This window comes from Oncorhynchus tshawytscha, linkage group LG01, assembly GCF_018296145.1.
Source record: "Oncorhynchus tshawytscha isolate Ot180627B linkage group LG01, Otsh_v2.0, whole genome shotgun sequence".
Classification (NCBI taxonomy): domain Eukaryota; kingdom Metazoa; phylum Chordata; class Actinopteri; order Salmoniformes; family Salmonidae; genus Oncorhynchus; species Oncorhynchus tshawytscha.
This window is the reverse complement of record NC_056429.1, coordinates 89,188,366-89,213,752: the sequence shown is the minus strand read 5'-3', so window position 1 is coordinate 89,213,752 and position 25,387 is coordinate 89,188,366. Positions and strand designations below refer to the sequence as shown.

General features: G+C 44.3%; 1 protein-coding gene across 1 annotated transcript in view; it reads left to right on the top strand.

Moving 5' to 3' along the window:
• LOC112259685 (serine/threonine-protein kinase WNK4-like) overlaps positions 1 to 25,387 on the top strand; it is a 111,741-nt gene that overhangs the window by 19,717 nt on the left and 66,637 nt on the right. The window contains exons 3-5 of the mRNA XM_024434291.2: positions 18,258 to 18,430; positions 18,720 to 18,940; positions 19,206 to 19,363. Coding sequence (XP_024290059.2) covers positions 18,258 to 18,430; positions 18,720 to 18,940; positions 19,206 to 19,363 — 552 coding nt within the window. The remainder of the gene's footprint in view (positions 1 to 18,257; positions 18,431 to 18,719; positions 18,941 to 19,205; positions 19,364 to 25,387) is intronic.

The following is a 25,387-nucleotide window of genomic DNA, read 5'->3' as shown; positions in this document are numbered from 1 at the left end:
TCTTCTGTGGAGAAGGGAGAACCTTTCAGATGGACAACCATCTCTACAGCACTCCACAATCAGGCCTTTATGGTAGATTGGCCAGATGGAAGCCACTTCTCAGCAAAAGGCACATGACAGACCGCTTGGAGTTTGCCAAAAGGCACCTAAAGACTCTCAGACCATGAGAAACAAGACTCTCTGGTCTGATGAAACCAAGATTGAACTCTATGTCTTGAATGCCAAGCGTCATGTCTGGAAGAAACCTGGCACCTGAAGCATGGTGGTGGAAGAGGATGCTATGGGGATGTTTATCAGTGAAAGGGACTGAGCTCTCAGGACATTAGACTGGGGCGAAGGTTCACTTCCAACAGGACAATGAGCATAAGCACACAGGGAAGACAATTGAGGAGTCGCTTTGGGACAAGTCTCTGAATGTCCTTGAGTGGCCCAGCCAGAGCCCTGACTTGAACCCGATCGAACATCTCTGGAGAGACCTTAAAATAGCTGTGCAGCAACTCTTCCCATCCAACCTGACAGAGCTTGAGAGAATCTGCAGTGAAGAACGTGATAATCTCCCCGAATACAAGTGTGCCAAGCAAGACATACCCAAGAAGACTCAAGGCTGTAATCGCTGCCAAAGTTGTTTCAACAAAGTACTGAGTAAAGGGTCCTAATACTTACAGTTGAAGTCAGAAGTTTACATACACTTAGGTTGGACAGATTATTTCACTTATAATTCACTGTATCACAATTCCAGTGGATCAGAAGTTTACATACACAAAGTTGACTGTGCCTTTAAACAGCTTGGAAAATTCCAAAAAATGATGTCATGGCTTTAGAAGCTTCTGATAAGCTAATTGACATCATTTGAGTCAATTGTAGGTGTACCTGTGGATGTATTTCAAGGCCTACCTTAAAACTCAGAAACAAATGTGTAGACCTCCACAAGTCTAGTTCATCCTTGGGAGCAATTTCCAAACGCCTGAAGGCACCATGTTCACCTGTACAAACAATAGTACGCAAGTAGAAACACCATGGGACCACGCAGCCGTCATACCGCTCAGGAAGGAGACGCGTTCTGTCTCATACAGATGAACGTACTTTGGTGCGAAAAGTGCAAATCATTCCTAGAACAACAGCAAAGGTATTGGAGTGGCCATCACAAAGCCCTGACCTCAATCCTAAAGAACATTTGTGGGCAGAATTGATAAAGCACGTGCGAGCAAGGAGGCCTACAAACCTGAATCAGTTACACCAGCTCTGTCAGGAGGAATGGGCCAAAATCCACCCAGCTTATTGAGGGAAGCTTGTGGAAGGCTACCCAAAACGTCTGACCCAAGTTAAGTAATTTAAAGGCAATGCTACCAAATACAAATTGAGTGTATGTAAACTTCTGGGAATGTGATGAAAGAAATAAAAGCTGAAATAAATCACTCTCTCAATTATTATTCGGACATTTCACATTCTTAAAAAGAAGTGGTGATCCTAACTGAACTAAGACAGGGAATTTTTACTTGGATTAAATGTTAGGAATTGGGAAAAACCGAATTTAAATGTATTTGGCTAAGATGTATGTAAACTTCTGACTTCAACTGAATGTAAATTCAATATTTCCATTTTTAATATATTTGATTAAAAAATCGAAAAACCTATTTTTGCTTTTCATTATGGGGTATTGTGTGTAGATTAATGGGGAAAAGGGGAAAAACTATTTAATTCATGTTAGAATAAGGCTGTAATGTAAGAACATTTTGAAAAGATCAAGAGGTCTGAATACTTTCTGAAGGCACTGTACATCCTTGTTCTTAGAAAGTGCCTAGTAGATCATTCCAGGAAAAAGCTTGATCTAATATTTGATTCAGAGGAGGCTGGCGGGTGGAGCTATAGGAGGCTCATTGTAATGGCTGGAATGGAATAAATGGAATGGTACCAAACAGATCTAACATATGGAAACCACATGTTTGACTTTGTTCTGTTCCATTCCAGCCATTACAATGAGCCTGTCCTCCTATAGCTCCCCCCTCCAGCTTCCTCTGATTTGATTACAGGGTACTACTTGATGTAAACCTGATTGCATTCATGCTTAGTAGGGCACCTGTGTGTACACACAGTGTGCTTTCATGTTTTGCTATAACAGAAATGTCATTGCCTCTTGCTAATCTAATGGGCACTACTAATGGGCATTAGACAACACACTGTTTCGTGGAAAAGCAACTGAGTGGCCTGATTTGTGGGCTATGCTGTATCATGTGTCTATTATTCAGCCCACTGTAATCACTGGGGTATACCTAGCTCACATTATATATGAACAAAGCATGGATTCATGCGTCTGTTATTCAGCCCTCTGTAATCACTGGGATATACAGTGCATTTGGGAAGTATTCTGACCTCTTGGTTTTTTCCACATTTTGTGGAAATAGCTGTGCATTGACGCTCCCCATCCAACTTGACAGAGCTTGAGAGGATCTGCAGAGAAGAATGAGAGAAACTCCCCAAATACTGGTGTGCCAAGCGTGTATACCCAAGAAGACTCAAGGCTGTAATCGCTGCCAAAGGTGCTTCAACAAAGTACTGAGTAAAGGATCTGAATACTTATGTAAATGTGATATTTCAGTTTTTCCTTTTTAATACATTTGCAAAAATTCAAAATATATATATATTTTTTTGCTTTGTCATTATGGGGTATTGTGTGTAGTAGATTGATGAGGGGGAAAACACATTTAATCAATTTTAGAATAAGGCTGTTATGTAACAATGTGGAAAAAGTCAAGTGGTTTGAACACTTTCCAAATGCACTGTACCTCGCTCACATTATATATGAACAGAGCATGGATTCATTATACCAGACAAAACAACATGGACTCACTACTTAGGGAAGTAATGGCTCAGTGTTGTTGGCAAACACAGTCACCTGGGCAGTGTCATGCAGGAGACTGAGGCTGCACCACAAATGGCACCCTATTCCCTACATGGTGCAGTACTTTTAGAGCCTATGGCGCTGTGGTCAATAGTAGTGCCCTGTATAGGGAATAGGGTGCCATTTGGGACAGGCCCACTGTTACCTGGCCAATACCATGCAGGCCAATACAATTCCAGTTTAAGAACTCTGTGTTCCTCTCCGGCCCTTAACGACTGGTGTAAGATGTATCCGTGAAGGAACATCACAGCCTGTTAAGTTTTCTGCTCCAGTACACAAAACACAGAATATTATTATTTATGTACTAAAACACTTGGGTTGAAAAAACAGCTAAACCTGTGTTTCTTACCTGCAGTAGCTCCAGAGGTGTAAGAAACCTCACGTAACACATAACTTGTTTATTGAATTCTGACACAGTAGCCTCATGAAATTTGGTCTCTCAAGCCAGTGGAAATAGGTTACTAACATTAGCTTGCACACATACATAGTGTTTTGAAGAATGGTAAAAAAAAATGTTTTGCTAACATTTTCCTCCTGTGTTTGCCAAGTATGGGCTCATTTCAGATTTCATAAGTTTGTGTGGCGTACTGTGGAGGGAAGGATATGGCTGGAGACAAAGCTGTGGTCGTTATTGTTTATTTTATTTCACTTTTATTTAACCATGTAGGCTAGTTGAGAACAAGTTCTCATTTACAACTGTGACCTGGCCAAGATAAAGCAAAGATCATCACAGCTAGCTAGCTGCCACCGAGTGGCCCAGCCCCAAAGCTAGCTATGAGTCTGGCCCACCTCCCGGCCTCCTCAGTGACCACTCGGCTACACAGCTGATGCCTCCCGCTTTTACGGTTACAGAAGTCAACAAATGATAGCTCCTGGGGAATAGGTGTAGTACTGGCGTCTACAGGGCCTGGGTTAACTTCTACATCACCAGAAGAACAGAGGAGGAGTAGGATAAGGGTATGGCTAAAGTCTATAAGAACTGGTTGTCTAGTACATTGGGAACAGAGAATAAAAGGAGCAGAATTCTGGGCGTGGTAGAATAGATTCATGGCGTAATGTACAGACAAGGGCATGTAAGTACAGTTGAGATAAACCTAGGCCTTGAGTGACGATGAGAGAGGTTTCGCCTCTGGTGGGTCCCGTTAAGCCAGGTGAGGTCTCCACATGTGTGGGGGGTGGGACAAACGAGCTACCTAATGCAAGGTGAGCAGGACTGAGGGCTCTACAGTGAAATAAAACAATAAGAACTGGCCAAGACAGCAGCAGACAAGGCATATTGACATTAGAGAGAGGCATTAAGCAATCACAGGTGTTGATCAGGAGAGCTAAGAAAACAACGGGTAAATGGCGATGAATGGGCAGAGCGGGTCAGTTAGGTACATGCAGGACCTGAGTTCGAGGCTGGGGCTGACAGGTAAACAAAATGAGGTACTGTGTTATTGAAACAGTCCAGGGGCATCAGCTGTGTAGCTGAGTGATCATAGGGTCCAAAGAACAGCAATAGGTGAGTCAGGGAGCTGTTCAGTAGTACTACGCTAGGCGAGTGGGAAACACGGCACTTAGAAACTACCGGGCAGGGGCAAGAAGATAATGTTTACATACTGCTTTACTCATCTCATATGTATATACTGTATTCTATTCTACTGTATTTAGTCAATGCCACTATGACATTGCTTGTCCTAATATTTATATATTTCTTAATTCCATTATTTTACGTTTAGATTTGTGTATTGTTGTGAATTGTTAGGTACTACAGCACTGTAGGAACTAGGAACGCGAGCAATTCGCACACCCGCAATAACATCTGCTAAATTTGTGTGTGACCAATAAAATTTGATTTGATTAGATGTTTTATTTGATTTGTAACACAGACCCAGTTACCTCACAGGTCAGAGTGGTCATCAGGGCAGCATCAGCCCCACTCTAAACTAACCCAGGAGGATATAGAGACATCAGCCTCACTCTAAACTAATCCAGAAGGATATAGACACATCAGCCCTACTATAAACTAACCCAGGAGGATATAGACACATCAGCCCCACTCTAAACTAACCCAGGAGGATATAGACACATCAGCCCTACTATAAACGAATCCAGGAGGATATGGACACATCAGCCCTACTATAAACTAATCCAGGAGGATATAGACACATCAGCCCCACTCTAAACTAACCCAGGAGGATATAGACACATCAGCCCTACTATAAACTAATCCAGGAGGATATGGACACATCAGCCCTACTATAAACTAATCCAGGAGGATATAGACACATCAGCCCTACTATAAACTAACCCAGGAGGATATAGACACATCAGCCCTACTATAAACTAATCCAGGAGGATGTAGAGACATCAGCCCTACTATAAACTAATCCAGGAGGATATAGATACATCAGCCCTACTATAAACTAACCCAGGAGGATATAGACACATCAGCCCCACTCTAAACTAATCCAGGAGGATGTAGACACATCAGCCCTACTATAAACTAATCCAGGAGGATATGGACACATCAGCCCTACTATAAACTAATCCAGGAGGATATAGACACATCAGCCCTACTATAAACTAATCCAGGAGGATATAGACACATCAGCCCTACTATAAACTAATCCAGGAGGATATGGACACATCAGCCCTACTATAAACGAATCCAGGAGGATATAGACACATCAGCCCTACTAAACTAACCCAGGAGGATATAGACACATCAGCCCTACTATAAACTAACCCAGGAGGATATAGAGACATCAGCCCCACTCTAAACTAATCCAGGAGGATATAGACACATCAGCCCTACTATAAACTAACCCAGGAGGATATAGAGACATCAGCCGCACTCTAAACTAATCCAGGAGGATGTAGAGACATCAGCCCTACTATAAACTAATCCAGGAGGATATAGATACATCAGCCCTACTATAAACTAACCCAGGAGGATATAGACACATCAGCCCCACTCTAAACTAATCCAGGAGGATGTAGAGACATCAGCCCCACTCTAAACTAATCCAGGAGGATATAGACACATCAGCCCTACTATAAACTAATCCAGGAGGATATGGACACATCAGCCCTACTATAAACTAATCCAGGAGGATATAGACACATCAGCCCTACTATAAACTAATCCAGGAGGATATAGAGACATCAGCCCCACTCTAAACTAATCCAAAAGGATATAGACACATCAGCCCTACTATAAACTAACCCAGGAGGATATAGACACATCAGCCCCAATCTAAACTAATCCAGGAGGATGTAGAGACATCAGCCCTACTATAAACTAATCCAGGAGAATATAGATACATCAGCACCTACTATAAACTAACCCAGGAGGATATAGACACATCAGCCCCACTCTAAACTAATCCAGGAGGATGTAGAGACATCAGCCCTACTATAAACTAATCCAGGAGAATATAGATACATCAGCACCTACTATAAACTAACCCAGGAGGATATAGACACATCAGCCCCACTCTAAACTAATCCAGGAGGATGTAGAGACATCAGCCCCACTCTAAACTAATCCAGGAGGATATAGACACATCAGCCCTACTATAAACTAATCCAGGAGGATATAGAGACATCAGCCCCACTCTAAACTAATCCAGGAGGATATAGAGACAGAAGACTTGAGAGTTTCTTCGCACACTTGATACCAGTACATGATTTTCACGTCTCTGAGAATCCTGACTTGTTCCAGGATGGACATGACTAACTCCTGTACAATAAATCGTGCTTACTATTTTTTGGAAGCATGCGTTACATGAGACAAACATCTTATCAACTCTTGCCCCACAAATGAAGATTGGGAAGAGTTGCTGACATTGTTTTGAGAAATGAATGACTTTAAAAGATGATACAATGTTTTATGACACAATTATTTCAGTTCCAAGGCCAGTCAGTCAGGCACAAATACAGTTCTTCCTTTCACACACGCCTACTATCTAGCAAAACCTCCAACCAGGCCAAACTTCCAGGTCAACGGCAGCCTAAATAGATCTGCAAAACTTCGCCCCAAATGGCACCCGTTTCCCTATTTAGTGCACTACCTTTGACACTATATATAGGGAATGGGGTGCCATTTGGGATGCACTGGGCACTGGTCAAAATTAGTGCACTATATCGGGAATAGGATGCCATTTGGGACGCAGATTTGCAGAACTATTTAGGCTGCCATTGACCTGGAAGTTTGGCCTGGTTGGAGGTTTTGCTAGATAGTAGGCTTGTGTGAAATAGGATGCACAGGAAGACAGAAATCTTGAATCTGTGTCCAGCATAGTCTTTTGCTTGTATAGTTAATTGCTTTAGGCGCCACTAAAGCGGGAGCCAGGTTTTCAGACTGCTAGCCCCGGTGAGAGAGAGGGCGGGCTGAATCTCCCCTCTCCCCCGCTACATTCATAGAACAGCTCAGGTTTTCCTTGGAAAGTATACACTGGTACCTCAGTTCCTCACACTGCAGTCTGTCTGTTTCTCAGTGTATGTGTGTGCCACAGATCTCTATCTGAAGGAGCCTCTGGAGAGCATGTGGGACTTCCTTGTAGTGATGGGTTAAAGACACATACAGAAGGAGAGAAACAAGATAACCATTTTAACTGCTTAAGTTTGCCACAGAACTGCTACTGCATTCATTCTAGACCAAACATGCGTCTCCCCCACCCCTCTCAATTCAATTCAGAGCTTTATTGGCATGGGAAACATTGTCAAAGCAAGTGAAATAGATCATAAACAAAAGTGAAATAAACAACACAAGTGAACAGTAAACATTACACTCACAAAAGTTCCAAAGGAATAGAGACATTTCAGGTGTTATATTATGTCTATATACAGTGTCATAATGATGTGCAAATACATGTTGTATTTACAATGGTGTTTGTTCTGGTTGACCTTTTCTTGTGGCAACATGTCACAAATATTGCTGCTGTGATGGCACATTGTGCTATTTCACCCAATAGATATCGGCGTTTTATCAACATTTGATTTGTTTTCACATTCTTTGTGGATCTGTGTAATCTGAGGGAAATATGTGTCTCTAATATGGTCATACAGCTGGCAGGAGGTTAGGAAGTGCAGCTCAGTTTCCACCTCATTTTGTGAGCAGTGAGCACATAGCCTGTCATCTCTTGAGAGCCAGGTCTACCTACGGCGGCCTTTCTCAATAGCAAGGCTATGCTTACTGAGTGTGTACATAGTCAAAGCTTTCCTTAAGTCTGGGTCAGTCACAGTGGTCAGGTATTCTGCCACTGTGTACTCTCTGTTTAGGGTAAAATAGCATTCTAGTTTGCTCTGTTTTTTTGTTAATTCTTTCCAATATGTCAAGTAATTATCGTTTTGTTTTCTCATGATTTGCTTGGGTCTAATTGTGTTGCTGACCTGGGGCTCTGTGGGGTGTGTTTGTGTTTGTGAACAGAGCCCCAGGACCAGCTTGCTTAGCGGACTCTTCTCCAGGTTCATCTCTCTGTAGGTGATGGCTTTGTTATGGAAGGTTTGGAATCGCTTCCTTTTAGGTGGTTGTAGAATTTAACGGCTCTTTTTTTAATAATTATTGGGTATCGGCATGCATTATTTGGTGTTCTACATTGTACACAGAGGATATTTTTCCAGAATTCTGCATGCAGAGTCTCAATTTGGTGTTTGTCCCATTTTGTGAAATCTCAGTTGGTGAGCGGACCCCAGATCTCACAACCATAAAGGGCAATGGGCTCTATGACTGATTCAAGTATTTTTTGCCAGATCCTAATTGGTATGTTGAATTTGATGTTCCTTTTGTGGTATAGAAGGCCCTTCTTGCCTTGTCTCTCAGATCGTTCACAGCTTTGTGGAAGTTACCTGTGGCGCTGATGTTCTCTCTCTCTGTCTCTCTCTCTATTTTTACATCTCTCTCTCTCTGTCTCTCTCTCTCTCGATCCCAACCTAGTCTTCCATATACTGCACTTACACACATATCACTGCTTGCATTTTGGATGTTATATGAGGACAGTGTTATGTTCCTGACCTGTAAAGTAAAGTCTACACCTCCTTTAGTGCTGGGTTGGCTGTCCATCCATTTCCCAGTTGTCATATAGGGGTGCTGCTGATAACCAGGAGGTTCTTAATACCAATGGTCCAACCATCAACACTACTTATGTCTCTGTGGAGGGAGTTGGCACAGGGTCATAATAGTTCCCGCAGCCTTTCCATGCAGATCCAGTGCTGTTCTTGTAAAGTTGAAACGTCTAGAAGCAACAACGGCTCAGCTGCGAAGTGGTAGGCCACACAAACTCACAGAGCGGGACCACCAAGAACTGAAGTGAGTAGCGTGTTAAAATCTTCTGTCCTCGGTTGCAACACTCACTACCGAGTTCCAAACTGCCTCTGGAAGCAACGTCAGCACAATAACTGTTCGTCGAGCTTCATGAAATAGGTTTCTATGGCCGAGCAGCCGCACACAATCATAAGATCACCGGAGCAGTGAAACGCTTTCTCTGGAGTGAAGAATCACGCTTAACCATCTGGGTTTGGCGGATGCCAGGAACACACTGCCTGCCCCAATGCATAGTATCAACTGTAAAGTTTGGTTGCGGAGGAATAATTCCAGTGAAGGGAAATCTTAACGCTATAGCATACAATGACATTCTAGACGACTCTGTGCTTCCAAATTTGTGGCAACAGTTTGGGGAAGGCACTTTCCTGTTTCAGCATGACAATGCCCCCGTGCACAATGCAAGGTCCATACAGAAATGGTTTGTCAAGATCGGTGTGGAAGAACTTGAGCTTACTTTGCTGCACTTGACCATATGACTGGACAATAATCAAGATAAGAGAAAACTAGAGCCTGCAGGACTTGCTTTTTGGAGTGAGAGCAGAGCATCTCTTTATTATGGACAGACCTCTCCCCATCTTTACAACCATTGAATCTATATGTGTTGATCATGAACGTTTGCAATCTAAGGTAACACCAATTAATTTAGTCTCCTCAACTTGTTCAACAGCCACACCATTCATTACCAGATTCAGCTGAGGTCTAGACCTTAGGGAATGATTTATACCAAATACAATGCTCTTAGTTTCAGAGATGTTCAGGACCAGTTTATTACTGACCACCCATTCCAAAACAGACTGCAACTCCATGTTAAGGGTTTCAGTGACTTCATTAGCTGTGGTTGCTGAAACATATATGGTTGAATCATCAGCATACATGGACACACTGGCTTTGTTTAATGCCAGTGGCAGGTCATTGGTTAAAATAGAAAAAACAAGAGGGACTAAAGAGCTGCCCAGCGGTACACCACACCCTACATGTTTGACATTAGAGAGGCTTCCATTAAGGTAAACCATTTGAGTTCTATTAGAACTCAGCCCAGTCTCGGACCAGGATGTCTTGCTCCCAGGCAGACTAAATAACTTTTTTGCCCGCTTTGAGGACAATACAGTGCCACTGACACGGCCTGCAACGGAATCATGCGGTCTCTCCTTCACTGCAGCCGAAGTGAGTAAGACATTTAAACGTGTTAACCCTCGCAAGGCTGCAGGACCAGACGGCATCCCCAGCCGCGCCCTCAGAGCATGCGCAGACCAGCTGGCCGGTGTGTTTACGGACATATTCAACCAATCCCTATACCAGTCTGCTGTTCCCACATGCTTCAAGAGGGCCACCATTGTTCCTGTTCCCAAGAAAGCTAAGGTAACTGAGCTAAACGACTACCGCCCCGTAGCACTCACATCCGTCATCATGAAGTGCTTTGAGAGACTAGTCAAGGACCATATCACCTCCACCCTACCTGACACCCTTGACCCACTCCAATTTGCTTACCGCCCAAATAGGTCCACAGACGATGCAATCTCAACCACACTGCACACTGCCCTAACCCATCTGGACAAGAGGAATACCTATGTGAGAATGCTGTTCATCGACTACAGCTCGGCATTCAACACCATAGTACCCTCCAAGCTCGTCATCAAGCTCGAGACCCTGGGTCTCGACCCCGCCCTGTGCAACTGGGTACTGGACTTCCTGACGGGCCGCCCCCAGGTGGTGAGGGTAGGCAACAACATCTCCTCCCCGCTGATCCTCAACACTGGGGCCCCACAAGGGTGCGTTCTGAGCCCTCTCCTGTACTCCCTGTTCACCCACGACTGCGTGGCCACGCACGCCTCCAACTCAATCATCAAGTTTGCGGACGACACAACAGTGGTAGGCTTGATTACCAACAACGGGACGGCCTACAGGGAGGAGGTGAGGGCCCTCGGAGTGTGGTGTCAGGAAAATAACCTCACACTCAACGTCAACAAAACTAAGGAGATGATTGTGGACTTCAGGAAACAGCAGAGGGAACACCCCCATCCACATCGATGGAACAGTAGTGGAGAGGGTAGCAAGTTTTAAGTTCCTCGGCATACACATCACTGACAAACTGAATTGGTCCACTCACACAGACAGCATCGTGAAGAAGGCGCAGCAGCGCCTCTTCAACCTCAGGAGGCTGAAGAAATTCGGCTTGTCACCAAAAGCACTCACAAACTTCTACAGATGCACAATCGAGAGCATCCTGGCGGGCTGTATCACCGCCTGGTATGGCAACTGCACCGCCCTCAACCGTAAGGCTCTCCAGAGGGTAGTGAGGTCTGCACAACGCATCACCGGGGGCAAACTACCTGCCCTCCAGGACACCTACACCACCCGATGCTACAGGAAGGCCATAAAGATCATCAAGGACATCAACCACCCGAGCCACTGCCTGTTCACCCCGCTGTCATCCAGAAGGCGAGGTCAGTACAGGTGCATCAAAGCTGGGACCGAGAGACTGAAAAACAGCTTCTATCTCAAGGCCATCAGACTGTTAAACAGCCACCACTAACATTGAGTGGCTACTGCCAACACACTGTCAATGACACTGACTCTACTCCAGCCACTTTAATCATGGGAATTGATGGGAAATTATGTAAATATATCACTAGCCACTTTAAACAATGCTACCTTATATAATGTTACTTACCCTACATTATTCATCTCATATGCATACGTAGATACTGTACTCTATATCATCGACTGCATCCTTATGTAATACATGTATCACTAGCCACTTTAACTATGCCACTTGGTTTACATACTCATCTCATATGTATATACTGTACTCGATATCATCTACTGTATCTTGCCTATGCTGCTCTGTACCATCACTCATTCATATATCCTTATGTACATATTCTTTATCCCCTTACACTGTGTATAAGACAGTAGTTTTTTTTTTGGAATTGTTAGTTAGATTACTTGTTCGTTATTACTGCATTGTCGGAACTAGAAGCACAAGCATTTCGCTACACTCGCATTAACATCTGCTAACCATGTGTATGTGACAAATAAAATTTGATTTGATTTGAGATAGATAGCTCTCAATCCACAATATGGCAGATGTTGAAAAGTCACAAAACACAAGTTTTCTCAACAACAGGTTATGATCAATAATATCGAAGGCTGCATTGAAATCTAACAGTACAGCTCCCACAATCTTCTTATTATCAATTTATTTTAACCAATCATCAGTCATTTCTGTCAGTGCAGTACATGTTGAGTGCTGTTTTCTATAAGCATGCTGAAAGTTTGTTGTCAATTTGTTTACTGAGAAATAGCATCGTATTTGGTCGAACATATTTTTTCCAACAGTTTGCTAAGAGCTGGCAGCAAGCTGATAGGTCTGCTGTTAGAACCAGTAAAGGCTGCTTTACCTCTCTTGGGTAGCGGAATGACTTTGGCTCCAGGCCTGAGGACAAAGACTTTCCTCTCGGCTCAGATTAAAGATATGACAGATAGGAGGGGCTATAAAGTCAGCTACCATCCTCAGTAGCTTTCCATTTAAGTTGTTAATGCTAATTCCTCATCAATCCATGAAGCCTTAACAATTCTAACAGTCAGTTTCTTAACAAGTACATGTTAATCAGTAATTGGAAGAATCAATTTCATAAATTCATCAAGTGCAGCATCTGGATGCTCCTTATTAATTCCATCAGACCAACAAATATTTTTTACATCATCCACAGTCACAGCAAAATCTTTTGTATGATGCCTTATACACTATTTTAGGCCCAGCTTTCCTGGATAAAGCCACTATATTGTGATCACTGCATCCAATGGGTACGGATACAGCTTTAGAACAAAGTTCTACAGTATTAGTCATGTATACCCCCCCTCCCGCGCTCGAGGTTGTCAGGCTGCTCATTATTACGCACACCTGTCACCATCGTATTGCGCATCAGCGCCTCATCAGACTCACCTGGACACCTTCACCTTCCTGATTACCTTCCCTATATATGTCACTCCCTTTGGTTCTTTCCCTAGGCGTCATTGTTTCTGTTACGTTGTTTCACGTCCGTACACTACTCTTGTTTTGTCCTTGTGTTATTTATTATTAAAAGTCACTCCCTGAACTTGCTTCCCGACTCCCAGCGTATACTTTACAGAATAACGCCTCACCAAATGGGAGCATCAGGGCGTGTTTTTTGTTACTGTAGCATCAGGGTGTCACTACCGGAGCAACTGGGATGCCTCAGCTGGCTCGTCAGGTTTCCACGTGTCATGCGGAGTGAAACAGGTGAACATAAGAGCAGACTCAGACGAGGAGACTGGGATGAGGTAACCAAGGTATTAATTGAAAAACAGGGGGAAGATGGGATGCAGGCCAAGTGAAGCTTGGGCGGAATGCAGGAAGCTAGGTGCGGAGGCTGAGGCTGGAGCGAGGGGAGTTGGGACTGGGTAAGCAGGTCCGGAGAGGAATCTAAGGACGCAGTGGACTGGGGGGTCCACTGACGAGACGTGGGACTGGGGCCAAAGTCAAAGCGGGCAGAACTGTAGTGGAGAGGAAAACAGCGTCAAGCAAGGGAAAACAGGAATAACACGAAAACAGGATCTAAGCAGGACCAAACGACTAAAAACCGCAGACTGACTGAGCAGGGACCTGGCAGCGTGGAAGTGGCAGGGCTGAGTATTTGTTGAGGTCTTGATTATGGAACAGGTTGCAGCTGGTGGGGATCTGCTCTGCCTCCAGCACACCTGTCTCCTCCCACACAATCACACACACCCACACAGAGAGGAAGAGGGAGTGAGCACTGGAGGAGTGGCGGCAGGTTAGGGAGACACAGGATGAGAAGTAGAGGGCGTGGCAGGAGCAGATGTAACACAATGTCTCATCCAGGTCGTCAGGTTTACAACACCCGGTTGCCCTGTAAAGTGTGCGTTGCCGTGTCTACTGAGGACACCTCAGCTAGCTCGTCAGGCTCCCATGCCTCAGCCGGTTCATCAGGCTCCCAATGCCTCAGCTGGTTCATCAGGCTCTCCGTACCTCAGCCGGCTCGTCAGGCTCCCCGGCGCCTCAGCTGGCTCGCCAGGCCCCTGCTCTTCAGCCGGCTTGTCAGGCCCCCGCGCTTCAACCGGTTCATCAGGTTCCCACTCGTCAGGAGAAGTGATCGGCCTGCTCCTGGTCCCCGGGATCGTCCTTCTGGCCGGCGTCCTGCGGGTGGAGCCTCTCGCCAGGGAAGGGGTACTCCCCCTCCGGCACTCGAGGTCATCAGGCTGCTCATTATTACGCACACCTGTCACCATCGTTCCTCGCATCAGCGCCTCATCAGACTCACCTGGACACCTTCACCTTCCTGAGTACCTTCCCTATATATGTCACTCCCTTTGGTTCTTTCTCTAGGCGTTATTGTTTCTGTTCTGTTGTTTCATGTCTGTACGCTACTTGTGTTTCTTGTTTTGTAATTGTTTTATTTATTATTAAAAGTCACTCCCTGAACTTGCTTCCTGACTCCCAGCGTAAATGTTACAATTAGTAAAAATGTGATCAATACATGTGGATGATCTTGTTCCTGTAGTGTTTGTAAACACCTTGATAGGTTGATTAATAACCTGAACCAGATTACAGGCACTGGTTACAGTGAGAAGCTTCCTCTCGAGCGGACAGCTTGATGAAAACCAGTCAATATTCAGGTCCCCACGAAAGTAGACCTCTGTGTTTACATCACATACACTATCAAGCATTTCACAGATATTTTTTAGATTCTGACTGTTAGCACTTGTTGGCCTATAGCAAGATCCAAAAGGAAAAGCCTTTAGATGTGCCAGGAGAACCTACAACCACGACACCTGAATAACACTTCATATCTTCTTTAAGCAGTACAGGGATATGGCTCTGAATAGCCCCCCCCATAACCATTCCTGTTTCTCCTATAGATGTTATATCCTTGTGTTGCTACTGCTGTATCATCAAATTAATTATCTTAGTGAGTCTCAGAAATAGCTATATATTATATATTAATGTTATCTGATGTTAGCAAGTTATTGATTTCATGAAACTAATTTCTAAGGCTACATACAGAATATTAAAATGGGATATTTTCAGCCCTTTCCTGGGTAGATTATCAGAGATAGACATAATATGGAAAATAGCAAACAAAACAAGATCATTTAAAAAACAAATTCAGCAGTCCATTAATCAGTTGATGTGTGTAAGTGTGTGTGTGCTGCGAGGTTGGCACTATGAACCCATAGGCTTTGCTCTCTCACCCCTTCCAGGCTTTTGGGAGGGAGGGTGGACAATGAGCCTGTAATAGCGGATGTAATACAATACCCTCTGGCAGCTTTCATGTGTGAGCACTTATTGTTGGTTTCTCTTTATGTTCAGACCAAGTTAAGTCTGTCACTTGTGTTATATCAGTGTTAAATTCAACCATTTAGTGATATTTATGTCATCTGGAAAGCAGATGCAATCCAAAATTGAACAATAGGTCTTTATTGGAAATGTCACGTTCTGACCTTCATTTTTTTTTTTTTTATGTCTTTGTGTTCGGTTGGTCAGGGCGTGAGTTGGGGTGGGTTGTCTATGTTCTTTTGTCTAGGTTATTATTTTCTACGTGTTTGGCCTAGTATGGTTCCCAATCAGAGGCAGGTGTCGTTCGTTGTCTCTGATTGAGAATCATACTTAGGTAGCCTTTCTCACCTGTGTTTTGTGGGTGATTATTTTTTCTGTGTCAGTGTTTGTTCCACACTGGACTGTGTCGGTTTTCATTTATTTCTCTTGTTCCTTTTGTTTTCTGTGTCTAGTTATATTTCATTAAAATATATTATGGACACTTACCACGCTGTTTGTTGGTCTGATCTCTCATACTCCTCGTCAGAGGAGGACGAATTCCGTTACAGGAAACAGGTTTTGGATGAGTCAACATAATAATAATAATCAGTCCCTAATCAGACACATGTTACAGAGCCTCTTTGGAGGCTAGCAGAAAATGTTATGCTTACTCTGGTTTTAGTTCAGGAATGCCTGAATAAGACATTGGCTATTCCAGGAACGCTTCTGAAGTTGCCAAAATCTCCTTATTCTGTATTTGAATGTGTTGTGCTTGTCATGTGGTACAGTGAGTGAGCTCTCTCGTAAACTCGATGGTTTAGGGAGCTGTCAAGGTTTCCAGGGCAGGCTGGTTGACCATGAGGCTAAATGCACGTACACACCACATTGAGCTGTACTGTAGAGGACCTTCAAGTTAAACAGGTCAGTCAGGTTGTCAGTCAGGTCAATCAGACCGTGAGTCAGGTCGTCAGTCAGAAAACAGAGGCAGTGGAAGCACCCAATCAGATCAGAGAGGGATCTTTTTTAGATTGTTAGATGTTTACTCAGAGTTTACCTTCAAGGGCACTGAAGCTCAGTCTCCCATCAATACTGTAATCTTAACATACGAGTCCAAGAATGTATCGCCTGTAGTTACATCATACTCCTGTCTCTGTTACACTAATTCTCCACATACAGTATACATACAAACTCCTTGGTCAAAAGTAATTTTATTCTTATTTAATTAGTGTTTGGCAGTTGATGGACATTGGGGCTCCCCTCATGTACCTTGCTTTCTGAGATAGTCCAGATCCTGAGACAGGCCCTCCCATGCTTGATAGGGCTTGAAGTCCCAAATGGTACCCTATTCCCTAGTGCACTACATTTGACCAGGGAATTACCAAAACTAGTGCACTATAAAGGGAATCGAGTGCAGGGCCTGGTAATGTGAGCGTCAGCCCCCTTCTCTAAAGGGGAGGAAGGTATAGTGGTCAGGTAATTGTAAACATAAACATACCCTCCAAGTTTTTCCCAGAACCGCCTGAATGCAGGATTCAGGTTATAGAAATCTAGAGGTCTCTCCAGAGTTGTCCGCCAGCTAGGCACCCACTGCGGCCTCTTGGCAGCTTTACTCAGAGACCAGAGACTGAATCAAACCATTCATACCTCCCTCTGCACAAAAATGGATTTGTTCACCCACCTACCCACTGTGATTATACTGTGACCCACCTACCCACTGTGATTATACTGTGACCCACCTACCCACTGTGATTATACTGTGACCCACCTACCCACTGTGATTATACTGTGACCCACCTACCCACTGTGATTATACTGTGACCCACCTACCCACTGTGATTATTCTGTGACCCACCTACCCACTGTGATTATTCTGTGACCCACCTACCCACTGTGATTATACTGTGACTCACCTACCCACTGTGATTATACTGTGACCCACCTACCCACTGTGATTATTCTGTGACCCACCTACCCACTGTGATTATATTGTGACCCACCTACCCACTGTGATTATTCTGTGACCCACCTACCCACTGTGATTATACTGTGACCCAGCTACCCACTGTGATTATACTGTGACCCACCTACCCACTGTGATTATTCTGTGACCCAGCTACCCACTGTGATTATACTGTGACCCACCTACCCACTGTGATTATACTGTGACCCACCTACCCACTGTGATTATTCTGTGACCCAGCTACCCACTGTGATTATACTGTGACCCACCTACCCAATGTATAGCCAATGTAGCCAATGTCTTATTCAGGCATTCCTGAACTAAAACAAGAGTAAGCATAACATTTTCTGCTAGCCTCCAAAGAGGCTCTGTAACACATTTGGTTACATTTATCACAGCTATCGGAAACCTCCTCTCCAAATGTCTAGAAGTCACTGTTCAAGTTTTAAGAAAAATATGATTATGTAACACTGGAATGTGGTTCTCAAGATGGACAACCAACCTGTGGTTATTCACACAAAAAAACAAATTAGTACAGTAAAATATCTCCATCAGTGGTTCTGTCTGTTCTCTCCCTGTAGGACACACACATTTTCATATTTTTCACACATCTTGATAAGCTTATTCATTCTGTATTGTGTGATAATAAACAAGTCATAAAATCAGGCCTGAGGGGTGGGGGGGATGTTCCCTGGCAATATGCTCTGCCCATAGAAATGGAATTCTAGGATGGTTCTGACTGTGTCGTATGTAATAGTTCTAGAATATATCTATGTTGTGCTCCGTGCAGACGCGTAAGCTGACCAAGTTAGAGCGGCAGAGGTTCAGCGAGGAGGTGGAGATGCTGAAGGGTCTGCAGCACCCTAACATCGTCCGCTTCTACGACTCCTGGAAGGACAACTCCAAGGGCCTCAAGTGCATCCTGCTGGTCACCGAGCTCATGACATCAGGCACCCTCAAAACGTGAGTTTGTCTTTCCTGCCCCAACCTGGCCTCAATCATCGTTGTAGTGGAGGAGACTGTTGTGCCTGTTTTGTCCCATTTGTTTTATTTCCTCTACAAATTCCCCCTAACAATTTCATATCATTTCATTTTCTATATTTTATCGTGATTATAGAATCTTGATAGAAAACTATTTTTATCCATCCTTGTTTTCTATCTGAACTTCTGACAGTCCTCTCTGGTTTGGAATGTACTGGTCTGGCTGTGTACTCTTTTGGTAATGCATCCTGATAACATGTGTTTACTGCAGGTACCTGAAGAGGTTCAAGGAGATGAAGCTGAAGCTGCTGCAGCGTTGGAGTCGGCAGATCCTGAAGGGGCTCCACTTCCTCCATACCCGCACCCCTCCCATTATCCACAGGGACCTCAAGTGTGACAACATCTTCATCACCGGCCCCACCGGCTCCGTCAAGATAGGAGACCTGGGCCTGGCCACACTCAAAAGTGCCTCCTTTGCTAAAAGTGTCATTGGTGAGTGTATAAGAGTTTATTAACTAACTGCAGTCATCTATTTTTATGGATTAATTTCATGTTTTGGGTTTTTCTAGTTTAGGGCCTTTGAGTGCTCTAACTATATAATCATTATTAGATCACTGTGCCACAGATTACAACCCTATGAGGCATGTCCTGTGCAATCAAATGGATCTTTCCTAGAGAAGATGTGTGTGTGTGTGTACATCTGTGTGTGTGTGTCTTCTTGTGACTGGTGTTGACTTGTCTCTCTCCTCTCCTCCAGGTACCCCAGAGTTCATGGCTCCAGAGATGTACGAGGAGAAGTATGATGAAGCTGTGGATGTCTATGCCTTTGGGATGTGTATCCTGGAGATGGCCACCTCAGAGTACCCCTACTCCGAGTGTCAGAACGCAGCCCAGATCTACCGCAAAGTCACCAGTGTGAGTGGGGATATATAAATTCCATTAGGCAGGCCCTTTTATCCAAAGCGACTTTCGCATATACTCTCCGAAAAAGGATTCCAAAAAATGTTATTCAGGTGTCCCCATAGGAGAACCAATCCTTTTTTTCCTAAGAGTTTACATTTTGGTATGGGTGGCCCCAGTGGGACTCAAACTCAAAACCCTGGTGTTGCAAATGCCAAGCTCTACAATCCTGCAACACAGGACCATGGTCCTACATAGACTGGGACTCTCCTCTCTCCATGCAGGGCTAGTCAATAACGTAATTGTGCACACCTGTTCCTCTTGCACCATGGAAGAGAGAAAATAACTATATGAATGTCCTAGATGTCTGGAGAAAGGGAAAAGTCTACACGGGTTTCCTTGGGATGTCCCAACTTTGATGTCACCCCATTGAAGTTGATATTTAAAAATTAAGGTAAAGGTTAGGAAAGGGTTGGGGTTAACGTTAAGGTAAGGACGTCCCAAGGATTCTGGATGTCACTAACCCTGGAAGAAGTCTTGATGTTAGACTCCACTCTCCAGATGGAACTGAGGAGGCCATCTCCAGGATACATACCCCTAAGGCCACAGCTGCATCATACTTCTCCTCATACACCAATTTATGAAAGCACCATTTTTAAAATGCTTTATTAATTTAAAGTTGTGTGCACTATCATGTTGTAGCCTTACCACCATCTCTATTCTCATCTGCAATTTTGACTCATAATATCTGATATTTAACTCAGTGATTCTGAGCTCGTTCTACGCTTCTACCTTTCCAAAGATCTGACTGGATGCTCACACTCAACAGGAGCTTTATTAGAAGATTCCATTTCCTACAGACCATGATGACATGGTGCTAGTTACCAGGGAGACAGATGACATGGTGCTTGTTACCAGGGAGACAGATGACATGGTGCTGGTTACCAGGGAGACAGATGACACGGTGCATGTAATAAAGCACCGACAGAGATGGCCGCCTCGCTTCGCGTTCCTAAGAAACTATGCAGTTTAAAAAAAAATTTTTACGTGTTATTTCTTACATTGGTACCCCAGGTCATCTTAGGTTTCATTACATACAGTCGAGAAGAACTACTGAATATAAGAGCAGCGTCAACTCACCATCAGTACGACCAAGAATATGACTTTCGTGAAGCGGATCCTGTGTTCTCCCTTTCACCCAGGACAACGGAATGGATCCCAGCCGGCGACCCAAAAAAACGACTTCGTAAAAGAGGGAAACGAAGCGGTCTTCTGGTCAGACTCCGGAGACGGGCACATCGTGCACCACTCCCCAGTATACTTCTCGCCAATGTCCAGTCTCTTGACAACAAGGTTGATGAAATCCGAACAAGGGTAGCATTCCAGAGGGACATCAGAGACTGTAACGTTCTTTGCTTCACGGAAACATGGCTCACTGGAGAGACGCTATCGGAGTCGGTGCAGCCAGCTGGTTTCTCCACGTATCGCGCTGACAGAAACAAACATCTTTCTGGTAAGAAGAGGGGCGGGGGCGTATGCCTTATGGCTAACGAGACGTGGTGTGGCCACAACAATATACAGGAACTCAAGTCCTTCTGTTCACCTGATTTAGAATTCCTCACAATCAAATGTCGACCGCATTATCTACCAAGGGAATTCTCTTCGATTATAATCATAGCCGTATATATTCCCCCCCAGGCAGACACATCGATGGCCCTGAACGAACTTTATTTGACTCTTTGCAAACTGGAATCCACACATCCTGAGGCTGCATTCATTGTAGCTGGGGATTTTAACAAGGCTAACCTGAAAACAAGACTCCCTAAATTGTATCAGCATATCGATTGCGCAACCAGGGCTGGCAAAACCTTGGATCATTGCTACTCTAACTTCCGTGACGCATATAAGGCCCTGCCCCGCCCTCCTTTCGGAAAAGCTGACCACGACTCCATTTTGTTGATCCCTGCCTACAGACAGAAACAAAAACAAGAAGCTCCCACGCTGAGGTCTGTCCAACGCTGGTCCGACCAATCTGATTCCACACTCCAAGACTGCTTCCATCACGTGGACTGGGATATGTTTCGTATTGCGTCAGACAACAACATTGACGAATACGCTGATTCGATGTGCGAGTTCATTAGAACGTGCGTTGAAGATGTCGTTCCCATAGCAACGATTAAAACGTTCCCAAACCAGAAACCGTGGATTGATGGCAGCATTCGCTTGAAACTGAAAGCGCGAACCACTGCTTTTAATCAGGGCAAGGTAACCGGAAACATGACCGAATACAAACAGTGTAGCTATTCCCTCCGCAATGCAATAAAACAAGCTAAGCGTCAGTATAGAGACAAAGTAGAATCTCAATTCAATGGCTCAGACACAAGAGGTATGTGGCAGAGTCTACAGTCAATCACGGATTACAAAAAGAAAACCAGCCCAGTCACGGACCAGGATGTCTTGCTCCCAGGCAGACTAAATAACTTTTTTGCCCGCTTTGAGGACAATACAGTGCCACTGACACGGCCTGCAACCAAAACATGCGGCCTCTCCTTCACTGCAGCCGAGGTGAGTAAAACATTTAAACGTGTTAACCCTCGCAAGGCTGCAGGCCCAGACGGCATCCCCAGCCGTGCCCTCAGAGCATGCGCAGACCAGCTGGCTGGTGTGTTTACAGACACATTCAATCAATCCCTATCCCAGTCTGCTGTTCCCACATGCTTCAAGAGGGCCACCATTGTTCCTGTTCCCAAGAAAGCTAAGGTAACTGAGCTAAACGACTACCGCCCCGTAGCACTCACTTCCGTCATCATGAAGTGCTTTGAGAGACTAGTCAAGGACCATATCACCTCCACCCTACCTGACACCCTAGACCCACTCCAATTTGCTTACCGCCCAAATAGGTCCACAGACGATGCAATCTTAACAACACTGCACACTGCCCTAACCCATCTGGACAAGAGGAATACCTATGTGAGAATGCTGTTCATCGACTACAGCTCGGCATTTAACACCATAGTACCCTCCAAGCTCGTCATCAAGCTCGAGACCCTGGATCTCGACCCCGCCCTGTGCAACTGGGATCTGGACTTCCTGAAGGGCCGCCCCCAGGTGGTGAGGGTAGGCAACAACATCTCCACCCCGCTGATCCTCAACACTGGGGCCCCACAAGGGTGCGTTCTGAGCCCTCTCCTGTACTCCCTGTTCACCCATGACTGCGTGGCCACGCACACCTCCAACTCAATCATCAAGTTTGCAGACGACACAACAGTGGTAGGCTTGATTACCAACAACGACGAAACGGCCTACAGGGAGGAGGTGAGGGCCCTCTGAGTGTGGTGTCAGGAAAATAACCTCACACTCAACGTCAACAAAACTAAGGAGATGATTGTGGACTTCAGGAAACAGCAGAGGGAACACCCCCCTATCCACATCGATGGAACAGTAGTGGAGAGGGTAGCAAGTTTTAAGTTCCTCGGCATACACATCACAGACAAACTGAATTGTTCCACTCACACAGACAGCATCGTGAAGAAGGCGCAGCAGTGCCTCTTCAACCTCAGGAGGCTGAAGAAATTCGGCTTGTCACCAAAAGCACTCACAAACTTCTACAGATGCACAATCGAGAGCATCCTGGCGGGCTGTATCACCGCCTGGTACGGCAACAGCTCCACCCACAACCGTAAGGCTCTCCAGAGGGTAGTGAGGTCTGCACAACGCATCACCGGGGGCAAACTACCTGTCCTCCAGGACACCTACACCACCCGATGTTACAGGAAGGCTATAAAGATCATCAAGGACAACAACCACCCGAGCCACTGCCTGTTCACCCCGCTATCATCCAGAAGGCGAGGTCAGTACAGGTGCATCAAAGCTGGGACCGAGAGACTGAAAAACAGCTTCTATCTCAAGGCCATCAGACTGTTAAACAGCCACCACTAACATTGAGTGGCTGCTGCCAACACACTGACTCAACTCCAGCCACTTTAATAATGGGAATTGATGGGAAATGATGTAAATATATCATTAGCCACTTTAAACAATGCTACCTAATATAATGTTAACATACCCTACATTATTCATCTCATATGTATACGTATATACTGTACTCTATATCATCTACTGCATCTTTATGTAATACTTGTATCACTAGCCACTTTAACTATGCCATTTTGTTTACATACTCATCTCATATGTATATACTGTACTCGATACCATCTACTGTATCTTGCCTATGCCGCTCTGTACCATCACTCATTCATATATCTTTATGTACATATTCTTTATTCCCCTACACTTGTGTGTATAAGACAGTAGTTTTGGAATTGTTAGTTAGATTACTTGTTGGTTATTACTGCATTGTCGGAACTAGAAGCATAAGCATTTCGCTACACTCGCATTAACATCTGCTAACCATGTGTATGTGACACATACAATTTGATTTGATTTGTTTTGATTTTGGTTACCAGGGAGACAGATTACATGTTGCTGGTTACCATGTTGAGAGAGAGAGATTACCTTTTCAGAGCAGCTCATAATCAAGACATTTCTAACTGACTCTGATTCCAACATATTATCAGTAATTGAATAGCAGATGAAACATATCATAGTACTTAAAGACCTCTCCCTTCTACCAGAGAGATGCAGCTAAAGTTACCTTTAGAAAGCAGTCACACCCCTTTACTTTTTCTACATTTTGTTCTGTTACAGCCTGAATTTAAAACGGATTAAATTCAGATGTTGTGTCACTGATCTATACATAATAATAAAATATTTAAAATAAATAGTACATGAAAAGCTGTAATGTCTTAAGTCAAGTATTCAACCCCTTTGTTAAGGGATGCCTAAATATGTTCAGGAGTAAACATGTGCTTAACAAATCACATAACAAGTTGCATTCTGTGTTCAATAATAGTGTTTAACAGGATTTTTTCAGAGATGACTACCCCATCTCTGTACCCCACACATACAGATAATTATAAGGTCTGTCAATCGAGTAGTGAATTTCAAGCACAGATTAAACCACAAAGACCAGGGATGCTTTTCAATGCCTCGTAAAGAAGAGCACTGATTGGTAGACGTGAGCATGGTGAAGCTATTTATTAAGCTTTAAGACAGTTAGAGCTCAATGGTTGTGATTTTAAAAAACTGAGGATGGATCAGCAACATTGTAGTTACTCCACAAACTGTCATTAAGGCTAGTAAAAAGAAGGAAGCCTGTACAGAATAAAAATATTCCAAAACATGCATCCTGTTTAAGGCACTGCAAAAAATGAACTCTTTGTCCTGAATACAAAGTGTTTTGTTTGGGGCAAATCCAACACATCACTGAGTACCACTCTTCATATTTTCAAGCATGGCGGTAACTGCACCATGTTATGGGTATGCTTGTCATCGGCAAGGACTAGGGAGTTTATGATAAGAAATGGAATACAGCTAAGCACAGGCAAAATCCCAATGAAAAACCGGGTTCAGTCTTCTTTCCAACATTTGAGTAATTTAGCAGATGCTCTTTCCAGAGCGACCTACCGTTAGTGCATTCGTTTTAAGATAGCTAGGTTGGACAACCACATATCACAGTAAGTAAAATTTTCCTCAATAAAGTAGCTATCATCAAAGTCAGAGCTAGAAAGGGGTGGAAGTATTATTTCACCACAGGCATTCATTTTCCTTGTTTCTGGGGGGGGACATGCTGTGGGATTATTGAATATACTCTGAAGAGGTAGGGTTTCAGATGTTTTCAGAAAAATATGGACATGGACTCTGCTGTCCTAGCTTCTGTGGGAAGCTGCTTCCACCATTGGGGTGCCAGGACAGAGAAAATCTTGGACTGTGCTGAACGGGAGCTGCCCTCCCTTAGGGGTGGGAGGGCCAAGAGACCAGAGGTGGCTTGGGTTGGGGTGGAGGGTTTGAGCATAGCCTTTAGGTAGGGAGGGGTAGTTTCTCTTGCTGCTTTGTAGGCAAGTACCAGGGTCTTGTAGTGGATGCGAGCTTTGACTGGAAGCCAGTGAATTGTGTGCGGGGGAGTGGGGTGACATGGGA